Source organism: Musca vetustissima, unplaced genomic scaffold (assembly GCF_032173495.1).
Source record: "Musca vetustissima isolate MV318-11 ecotype Yass unplaced genomic scaffold, APGP_CSIRO_Mvet_v1 utg15419, whole genome shotgun sequence".
Classification (NCBI taxonomy): domain Eukaryota; kingdom Metazoa; phylum Arthropoda; class Insecta; order Diptera; family Muscidae; genus Musca; species Musca vetustissima.
Window position 1 is genome coordinate 159,935 of NW_026877864.1, and position 11,758 is coordinate 171,692.

The following is an 11,758-nucleotide window of genomic DNA, read 5'->3' on the forward strand; positions in this document are numbered from 1 at the left end:
AGAGTGACATCTCTTACAGAGTGCCATTTCTGGTCACCTTTGCGTCTCGTATGTCCTTTTCCAGCAGGATGTTAAAAAGGTCACACGACAAACTGTCACCTTGTCTGAATCCTCGTTCGGTATTGAAGGGCTCCGATAGGTCCTTTTTGACTTTAACTGCTGATCGTGTGCTACTTAAAGTTATCCTGCATAGCCGTATTAATTTTGCAGGAATGCCGAACGCAGACATGGCTTTAAATATCTCTGAACAGGCAGGTCTGTCGAATGCGGCTTTATAGTCGACGAATAGGTGGAATGTGTCGATGTGTTTTTCGTGGATCTTTTCCAGGATTTAGCATAGAGGTGAATGGTGGATTTACTAGGTTTGAAGCCGCATTGGTATGACCCAATAATGTCATTGACCATTGGCTTCAATCGTTCACACAGCGCACTGGATAACACTCCATATGCGAGGGGAAGGATACTTATTCCTCTATAGTTGGCACATGTCGTCTTGTATCTTTTTTTGTGCAAGGGACAGGAGTCTGAGGTGTCAATCATTGGGCATGAATTCCTCTAATCAAATTGTACTAATCAGCTGGTGCATGCTCCAGCATCTAATCACCAGTCTTGAATAGTTCGGCTGATAAACCATCGGTACCTGCTGCTTTATTATTCTTCAGCCGATTGATTGCTATTCTGATCACCTCTTGGCTAGATGGTATACACTCTATACCGTCATCTCTAAATAGTTTCTGGGATATCTCCTTCACCGTCACTATTTGATACCAGAAGCTTTTCAAAATGCTCCTTCAATATCCTCAGCACGCTGTCTGTATCTGTCACCAGGTTTCCTTCTTCATCTCTACATGATGATGAGCCTGCACCAAAACCTTCGATTTGGTGTTTTACTCGTTGGTAAAATTTCCGGACTTCATTCTGACTCATGTACATCACGATTTGCTCACGCTCACATTTTTATACCCTTCACCACTCTGTGGTACAGGGTATTATGTCTTTGTGCATATGTTTGTAACAGGCAAAAAGAAAACGAGATAGACACATGGTTCCTTTTGAGAATATGCATAGAATCACTTTCTGAGTCGATTTATGCATGTCCGTCCGTCCGTCCGTCTGTCGATGTAAATTGTAAACAAAGTACAGGTCGCATTTATAATCCGAATTGGATGAAATTTGGCATAGGTCACTTATTTGGCCCAAGGTCGAACCCTATTAAATTTGGGAAAAATCGGTTCGGATTTAGATATAGCTCCCATATATATTTTCGTCCGATTTAATGTAAATGGTCCCTATATATCATTCGATTTGCACGAAATTTGGTACAGTGTAATGAATTAGATCTAGAATGATGTGTGTCAAGTTTCCTGAAAATCGGTTCAGATTTGGATATAGCTCCCATATATATTTTCGTCCGATTTAAGGTAAATTGTGTACCAAAGTCCCTATATATGTTTCGATTTGCACGAAATTTGGAACAGCGTAATGAATTAGGTCTAGAATGATGTGTGTTAAGTTTCGTGAAAATCCGTTCAGATTTGGATATAGCTCCCATATATATTTTCGTCCGATTTAAGGTAAATGGTGTACTAAAGTCTCTATATATACTTCGATTTGCACGAAATTTGGCATAACGTACTGAATTAAGTCTAGAACGATGTGCGTTAAATCGGTTCAGATTTAGATATAGCTCCCATATATATTTTCGCCCAATTTTAGGTAAATAGTGCACCAAAGTCCCTTTATATGCTTCGATTTGCACAAAATTTGGCTTAGCGTACTAAAATGAGTCTAGAATGATTTCGATATTGCTCCCATATATATGTTCGTCCGATTTTATGTAAATGATGCACCAACGTCCCTATATATCCTTCGAATTGTACGAAATTTGGCACAGCGTACTGAATTAAGTCTAAAGCGATGTGTGTAAAATTTCGTGGATATCGGTTCAGATTTATATATAGCTCCCAGATATAGATTATATTTTTAACAACTCGGCGTACCGAATAGCGTGTATCAAATTTGCTATAAATCATTTTCCATAAATTCTCCCCATGTTACGCAAGCGGCTCTAAATCTGCTCGAATGAAATTAAAGTTAGGATAGGTTGGAGAAAGAGGGAACATAGACATGCAATTGTTAGGATACATATGTACAATATACCCAAAGTGGTGAAGGGTATCATATAGTCGGCCCAGTCCGACTGGTTCATGTTCTTTCTTCTTTTTTCTGAAAATAAGTTTCTCCTCTCTCCTTTTCTCCCAAAAATTCTCCATCGTAAAAAAATTAGCAAACTCAATAATGTCACAATGATGCTTTTTATGTTTGAGAATGTTTTCACCTTTCATTTGTTTCTATAGTTTCCAGGTGACAATAAAGTACATTCATAATATATTTATATGGAAATAAGTTACAAGAACTGATAACCATTTCAAGTGCAATGTTTATCAGATAAACTGTTTACTATATCAAACCCTACAAACTGAAGAGTGTTTGACATTTTTAAGAGGTTTAGACAAATAAACATCTGCCAACTCATAACTGGTATATTTCGTTGGAAATGTGGAATTCCACAGATTATTATAAGATGAAAATAATATTAATTTGGGGAAAAATAAATCCTTAATTTTTTCGGCAGATGTCTGTACCGATAGATTTTGTTTGGTGCATTCAGTTCTGAGTTACGGGGTGTTATGTGCCAATTATGTGCAATTTTGGTTTCGTAGATTCCGTTCAGGAATTTTTGATGTTAAAGATGCACCTCGCGCAGGTAGGCCGGTCGTCGAAAAAGTCGAAAAAAATTGGAGAAATGATCGAAGTTGACAGGCATGTTAGCTGTTTTAACATCGCCCAGGATTTAAAAATATACCATTCGGTTGCAAAAAGTGGACAATTATGTATATACTCAATAAGAACCTAAACGAACTTGTTACCAATCAACTGAGTTTTTTTAATGCAGATTATAAAAACATGGATTCGATAATTAACCATAATCGGAACTTAATGCAAAATGTCATGCTCAAAGTCTACTGTTTATTTTTCTACCCATTAAGTCAAAACTGATCTGGACTCCTGGTGAATAAAAAATTATTCTTAGAAAGTTTTCAATATAACTTTTACATCGATCCCATACATAGTTTCCGCTTAATGTTTCGTACGTTGATGTTCCTAGCCCAGTTTTTCAGTCTGAGTATCTTTAATTGGGTTTTTCATTTTCCCACAGTTTAGGATACACGCTACATTATGGAGGGTATAAAAAGTTCGGCTGGCCGGTTCCCTTTCCCCCCATATACAGGGTGGCCCAATAAAGACTGAAGTATTAAAAATGGATATATACGCCCATGTGACATGTTCCGAGAGTTTTTGAATTCCCATACTTTTTTAAATTCCCATGTTGTGCAAAATGGTGTGCTCAATTTCGAGCGAAAGTGCGGCTCGAAAGCATAGCTGTGTTCAATATGTTAAGAAATGTGTTCAATAAAAAAACATATGTTTCATTGGAATTTGCAATTTGTTTAACAACAAAATTATGAAAAAATATGTCTGCTGGCTTATTTCTAGCAGAAAAAGTCTAATGATACTGGAACGTGTTAATATAAGCATTTATGGATATTTTGAGAAAAGTTGGTCCTTTCATACACAAGGGTACCATTCCCGAAAGCCTGCAGTTAGCAGCAAAGATTTCTGGCTGTTGGTGGGTTTCAGAGGGTAGTGGCAAATGATTCAAATATAAGTGTTGATCGCACAACAATGTGTAAAATATTGTGGAGAGTAATGAAAGTCCTGGAAGACAAAGTGTGTGTGCAAGCTGTGGACAGCTGCGGACCAGGATCCAGCCATGATGCTTTTATTTGACATATGAGTGCAGCTAGACAGCATTAACAAAAGAGGAAATGGTATGCAAAATAGTTGGCTTGTGGGAGACAGTGGTTACGCTTTAGAAACATTTTTGATGACGCCCTTTAAACAAGTGGAGCATGGATCTTGTCAACATCGATATAATAAAGGGCACACATCTGCAAGAAATTTTATTAAAAGTATTATTGGAAATCTTAAAAGTAGATTTTTTATAGATTCTATTTTTATTTTGATCATATGGTGGTTGAGTTTCCAGATTGATCTCAAAAATGTTACGCGATGTTTTTGATAAAATGAGCCCTTTTTTATTTTCTTTAATTTTACTATAAAAACTAATGTAAATACTTTATTTTTTAAATAAATATTGTAAAAACACGCTAAATATTACTTCAGCGTTCTTTTTTAACTTGTACGTGCTCAGAAAAACACGTACGATCTCATTTCGTTTTCAATCCACAAGGCTATATGTGCTCGAATTATATTCCCAATATTTTTTTGGGAATTCGGAATGGAGCACACCAAATTTGGGAAAATGTTTCACATTCGAGCAAACTCGAAATGCAGCACATGGGCGATATTTTTTGTTTTTAATAATTTTTTGTCTCTTGCGGGCCATTTACTGTTTTGTGGAGATAAATCATGGATACATATGTTGTGCAGAAACACGTCAAAATCATTGAATTTTTTATACCCTCCATAGTATGGAGGGTATTTTAACTTAGTCATTCCGTTTGTAACTCATCGAAATATTCATTTCCGACCCTATAAAGTATATATATTCTTAAACGATCTAGTCGACGATTTTGCATAGGGTTGTCTTTTGTCTGCAGGCAGGTCAAGTTCGAAGATGGGATATATCGGTCCACGTTTAGGCATAGCTCCCTTATCAGCCTAAATGTATCCACAAAAAATTATAAGTATAGGTCCACTTTTTCTGGTAGCCCCCATATAACAGTACCTCCTAATTTTCAGTATTGTGAGGGTTTTGGTCGTTTTTTTCACCGAATTGGCTGTAATTTTGTATTTTGAGTTCTTAATAGGTACCAAATCTCTCCACAAAAAAATTATGAATATAGGCAATTTTTCCGGATAGCCCCCATATAAGGGTGCCCCCCACTTTTCGGTATTTTTGGGTTCAGCCGAATTCTCTGAAATTTGGTAGATTGGGTTCTTATTGGGTACTAAATGTCTCCACAAAAAATTATAAGTATAGGTCCACTTTTTCTGGTAGCCCCCATATAACGGTACTTCCTAATTTTCAGTATTTTGAGGGTTTTGGTCGTATTTTTCCACCGAATTGGCTGTAATTTAGTATTTTGAGTTCTTAATCGTTACCAAATCTCTCCACAAAATATTATGAATATAGGCCCTTTTTTCGGGTAGCCCCCATATAAGGGTACCCCCAATTTTGGATATTTTGGGGTTCTTGAGAGCGTTTTTCAAACAAATTCGCTGAAATTTTGTAGTCGTATATGGTAACAAATCTCCCTACTAAAAATTATTAATATTCGCACCCTTTTTGGCGTAGTCACCATATAACCTCCTCTCTATACCCTTCACCACACTGTGGTACAGGGTATTATGTCTTTGTGCCTATGTTTGTAACAGGCAAAAATAATCGAGATAGACCCATGGTTCCTTTTGAGAATATGCATAGAATCACTTTCTGAGTCGATGCATGCATGTCCGTCTGTCCGTCCGTCCATGTATTTTTGTTAACAAAGTACAGGTCGCATTTATGATCCGATTTGGATGAAATTTGGCACAGATCACTTAATTGCCCCAAGGACGAACCCTATTGAAATTGGGAAACATCGGTTCAGATTTAGATATAGCTCCCATATACATATATTCGGCCTATTTAAGGTAAATAGTGTACCAAAGTCCCTATATATCTTTCGATTAGCACGAAATTTGGCATAGCGTAATGAATTAGGTCTAGAATGATGTGTGTTGAGTTTCCTGAAAATCGGTTCAGATTTAGATATAGCTCCTATATATATCTTCGTCCGATTTAAGGTAAATGGTGTACCAAAGTCCCTATATATCTTTTGATTTGCCCGAAATTTGGCATAGCGAAATGGATTAGGTCAAGAATGATGTGTGTTAAGTTTACTGAAAATCGGTTCAGATTTAGATATAGCTCCCATATATATCTTTGTCCGATTTAAGGTAAATGGTGTACCAAAGTCCCTATATATCTTTTGATTTGCCCGAAATTTGGCATAGCAAAATGGATTAGGTCTAGAATGATGTGTGTTAAGTTTCCTGAAAATCGGTTTAGATTTAGATATAGCCCCATATATATTTTTGTCCGAGTTAATGTAAATGGTGTACCAAAGTCCCTATATATCTTTTGATTTGCCCGAAATTTGGCATAGCGTAATGAATTAGGTCTAGAATGATGTGTGTTGAGTTTCCTGAAAATCGGTTCAGATCTAGATATAGCTCCTATATATATCTTCGTCCGATTTAAGGTAAATGGTGTACCAAAGTCCCTATATATCTTTTGATTTGCCCGAAATTTGGCATAGCGAAATGGATTAGGTCTAGAATGATGTGTGTTAAGTTTCCTGAAAATCGGTTTAGATTTAGATTTAGCTCCCATATATATTTTTGTCCGAGTTAATGTAAATGGTGTACCAAAGTCCCTATATATCTTTTGATTTGCCCGAAATTTGGCATAGCGAATGGGATTAGGTCTAGAATGATGTGTGTTAAGTTTCCTGAAAATCGGTTCAGATTTAGATATAGCCCCATATATATCTTCGTCCGATATAAGGTAAATGGTGTACCAAAGTCCCTATATATCTTTTGATTTGCCGAAATTTGGCATAACGAAATGAATTAGGTCCAAAATGATGTGTGTTAAGTTTACTGAAAATCGGTTCAGATTTAGATATAGCACCCATATATATTTTCTTCCGATTTACAGTAAATAGTGTAACAAGGTCCTTATATATCTTTCGATTTGCATGAAATTTGGCACATCGTACTTAATTAAGTCTAGAATAGTGCACGTTAAGTTTCGTGATTTAATGTAAATGGTGTACCATAGTTCCCACACATATTTCGATTTGGCATAGGGTACTGAAATGAGTCTGGAGTGATGTGTGTAAAGTCTCCTGAAAATCAGTTCAGATTTATATATAGCTCCAATATATTTTTTCTTCCAATTTTATGTAAATTGTGCACTAAAGACCCAAAGTTTGTCCGATTGCCACACAATTTTGTACAATAAACTGTAGTTAATATAAGTTAATCTCTGCCATTCTCATTGAAATCGGTTCAGATTTTGATATAGCTTCTACATATATATTTTCGTCCGATTTTACACAAATTTTGCACAACGTACTAAAGTTTTGAAATGTGGAAAGTTTTGAAATCGGTTCAGATTTGGATATAGCTTCTATATATATTTTCTCCCAAGCTTTGGTAATTTTGTCCCATTGCACTAGAGGTAATTTGGACGTTTTTTTGGGGTAAAAGTCATTTTTGATGTCATTAAAAAGAAAACATGTCAAATTTTACGAATCTGTAAGATTTTTTGCGTAAAAGTGTCTAAAAGCGTTGAAAATCGTTACCAAACTCTAAACTTTGAAAATAAAATTAAAGAAATAAAAAACTTTACAAATCATGACGTATTTTAAAACGTTTAAAATCGCTAAATTCAAAGCATAAATATAAAAAATATATAAAAATTTACGTAGTTGACTATAATAAAAGAAATGTGTCTATTTTTTACACATAAGTCATTTTAGATAGACTTTTACTAAAATGTTTAAATTTGTCTGATCTTTTGACAACTGAAATATATTAATGAAAGCCTTCTAAATTGATTCCAATATGTCTCAAATTGCGAATTTTTGCGTTTTTCAAGATATATCAGTTTTTTTTTTTGTAGGTAACTTCAGAATAAAAAACTATAGTATTTTCAATATTTGGTTTGATGAAAGAAATAAAAGCAAGGAAACATATTGTTGTTCACAACGTCCCCGCAAGTAAAATTGCCAATAACAACAATATGGACGAAGAATACGTCAAATTAAAATAGGAAATTATGTTATTTTGCATGCATTTGTCAAGATACACCGAATGACATAGGAAGATAGAAATAACGTGACTCTTAAACTCCAAATAGTTTGTCGAAGAAACGATTATGAGAAAAAAATCTAGTGGAGAACATGAAATGGCGGGCTTGAGTTCCCCTTAAAATATAAACCATCAAAAAATTTATTTTTTCACTTTTTTTCAGGATTTGTTAAAAATAAAAAAGTGGCATATGAAAAAATGTTGTTCAGTATATCCAGTGTTTACTATAATCGTGTTCGACTGTAGTAAGCATGGATTTATCTCACTTTTACATATTAATGTCCTTAAGGAGTATAAATGGGTACTGATTAATCGTTATTAATGCATTCTGCAAAAACATACGACATTGTAATAATTATTCCTTTAAAAATCTAATCGCGGGGTCTAAATTTTTTTTAACTTACTACCCTAATCGTTTTCAACCGTTTGTTGTGTATAAGACAACTAATGAAAATATCTGAGAAAGAATTAGCTTTGTTCGTTATATGTGTAGTTGCTTATAACCGTTGTTCGTTATATCCGGTTTTTACTGTGGAAAGCTGCGTTTTCTCTTTTTGTACATATGCATCATTTAAAAAGTCAAAAAATCGTTTAAAGCCGCTGTTATTAATTTTTGCCACAAAAACAGGGCAAATTACCTATAGTGTATTGTAAGAAGCAACCCTATATCTGAACAAATGAAAAATTTAGTATAGGTTGCAGAATTCGACGTCTGTTAGCATTCATATGTTGAATATACCCAAAGTGGTGAAGGGCATCACCCGACTTTACTACTTTCCTTACTGGTTTATATTAAAATAGTTATTTGATTTGTTCTGCGTTTTGGTTTTGGTTCTAAGACTCTGTTGTAATCATTTCACCTGCGGAGGATAGAACGTAAGGTTGATAACGTACTATATATGAACTATAGACCGGATTTAGGCCTAGGCCTAGCCCCTGTGTGGGACGTACCGGAAGGAGTGGATCGATATTTCCCATCTTCGAACTTGAACAAAGTTTGGAATAAATAATATAGGCAAAGTTTGGATGAAATCAAAATTTTCTGAAATGGATTTGGTCCAAAAAAACGTGGGGTCTAGAACGAATATTTTGACGAGGCACATTTTCGCTGTATCAAAGTGTATACACCCTCAATAGCCATAAGGCTGAGGGTATAAATATTCACAAAAAATTGCTGAAATTATGGTTTACATAATCAGTTTGTAGAAAGGTCACTTTTTATTATGTTCCCTTTACTTTCATTTCAAATACCTGACAGTATATCTATGGTGGAGGGTATACAAAGTTCGGCCCGGCTAAACTTAACGCTTTTTCACTTGTTATTCTTCTGGAAGGTCAATTATTAAAACTCAACTAATTTATCGTTGTCATTTTAAGGTCCCGATTTGAGGAACATGGAAGAGTGTAAGATCTTCCAGGAAAAGGAAGAGATCGATCTGTGCACAATGAAGCAGTTGTGGAGGCAGTACGACAGAGTGTAAACGAAGATCCATCTGTCTCTACTCGTCGTCGTTGTACTCAATTGGGAATCTCCAGAACATCCCTGCAAAGAATTTTGAAGCGGGATCTTAAAAATGTTTCCGTATAAAATTCAAATGGCACAACAACTGCTCCCCCAAGACCATCAGGCGCTTGCAATATGCTATTCGAATAATTTCCAGAAATTGTGAGTTTGCTTGGCCTCCACGTTCACCAGATTTGACCGCTTCAGATTTTTTTGTGGGGCTATTTGAAGGGAGTTGTGTATATCAATAAACCCCAAACAAATCAAGAGCTTAAGCACAACATTCAAGCAGAAATAAGCATCTTGGAACCAGAAACTCTACGGGCAGTAATGGAAAATGCGGTTAAAAGAGCGAATTTTTGTTTGCAAGAAAATGGACACCATTTGAGAGATGTTATATTTCACACTTAAATGTAAAAAAAACTCCATGAATTAAGTATTTAAAAACATAAAAAATCTATAAAAACAAATCTAAACAAAACAAAAATACAGTAATTTTTAATCCTTCAGTCTTTTTTGGGCCACCCTGTACAATTTCCTAATGTTTGGGCCAATTTTATGTGAACAACAAAATTGAAAAATATATATATATATATATATATAGGCCCGATAGGAAAATTTCGTGGCGATTTCTTAATTGAAATTTGATTGCACAATATATGGATACTCTGTATGCAAAGTCTTAGGTCCACTCGAGAGTCACAATATAGTTGTGTAGAGTATACAAATATGAAATTACTGGAAATTTCGTATGAGTATCATTCCAAGATGGAGTTGTTTTCTGCGAATTCTTCGAATATTTCACTAGTCCCAAATTATGATTGACTATCACCAACACCATCAATATACCGGAAATGCTGCAATATATCGCTGCATTCAATCAATGATATGAAGAGTGCAGTGTTCAGTAAAACGCGTCTGGCATTGTTATCGCCTTGCATTACATGCACAAATAATTAAAGGCAATTCAAGTGCAACAAAATTCTTTTGTTTACGATAACATCTAAGCTATCTTAAGTCCCACAAATATAACCCCTATTGGTAAATAATTGGAATTGAAGAAGAACACAAAGTCCCTATAAAAGACCACCCAAGTGAATGCAAAAATCAGTTCCAATCGTTCGTTGTTGTCTCGACACAAGTGAAAGGAAATCGAAAACCAAAAAAAAAAAAAAAAAAAATGTTGAAATCTGTTATTGCCTTGTTGTGCCTGGCCATTTTGGCTGAATCCGCATTGGTCCGTATTCCCATGTACAAGGTGAAGGAGCCCAAAACCAAGGAAAACGAATTGTTGAAATTGAAGGGAAAATACAACAAATTAGACTTCGTCGCCAAAAAGGAGAATTTGATGAACTATGTCGATGATTCGTACTATGGCAAAATTACAATTGGTACACCACCTCAGGAATTTTTGGTTTTGTTTGATACCGGCTCCTCGAACTTGTGGGTTCCTGTAGCTCCCTGCTCGGCCGATAATGTTGCCTGTCAAAATCATCACACCTACAATCCAAGTGCTTCCTCCAGTTATGTGGCCAATGGTGAACCTTTCTATATTGCTTATGGTTCTGGCAGTTTGTCAGGATATTTGGTTCAAGATACCGTCACCGTCCAAGGTATGGCAATTCAAAATCAAGTTTTTGCTGCTGCCACCAATGAACCTGGTAACACCTTCACTTATTCTCCCTTTGATGGTATCCTTGGTATGGGTTACCAGCAAATTGCCCAGGATAGTGTTGTGCCACCATTCTACAACTTGTATTCGCAAGGCTTTCTCGATGCCGATGTCTTTGCATTCTATTTGGCTCGTGACGGTACCGCTGAAAATGGTGGTGAATTGGTTTTGGGTGGCATTGATCCCAATCACTATACTGGTGAAATTACCTATGTCCCCGTATCATCCGAGGGTTATTGGCAATTCGAAATCGCTTCGGGTGAAGTTAATGGTGTAAATGTGTGCAACAACTGCCAGGGTATTGCTGATACTGGTACCTCCCTCTTGGCTGTACCTTACACTCAATACGAGAATATTCAAGCTGCTGTTGGTGCTGAATACAATGAAGAATATGGTGCTTATGTTTTGGATTGTTCTACCGTTAGCAGTTTGCCTCCATTGAACTTCAATATTGGTGGCCGCCAATTCTCCGTTGAAGCCAATGATTATGTTTTGCAGAATTATGGCGTTTGCACCACCGTTTTCGAAAGTATTGGTACTGATTTCTGGATTTTGGGTGATATTTTCATTGGCAAATATTATACCGTCTTCGATTTGGGTAACAATCGCGTTGGTTTTGCTGATGCTCAGTAAAT

The 11,758-nt window shown here is 35.8% G+C and overlaps 1 protein-coding gene across 1 annotated transcript; it reads left to right on the forward strand.

Annotated features, from left to right (window-relative positions):
* The first annotated feature begins 10,630 nt into the window (after window positions 1-10,630).
* LOC133322553 (lysosomal aspartic protease-like) lies at window positions 10,631-11,757 on the forward strand. The gene has a single exon (XM_061531540.1). The coding sequence runs from the start codon at window positions 10,632-10,634 to the stop codon at window positions 11,754-11,756; it is 1,125 nt and encodes a 374-aa protein (XP_061387524.1). The 5' UTR covers window position 10,631; the 3' UTR covers window position 11,757.
* The last annotated feature ends 1 nt before the right edge of the window (window position 11,758 follows it).

Excerpts from the sequence above, each read along its gene's own strand:
- LOC133322553 (XM_061531540.1), top strand. The coding sequence starts at position 10,632 with ATGTTGAAATCTGTTATTGCCTTGTTGTGCCTGGCCATTTTGGCTGAA.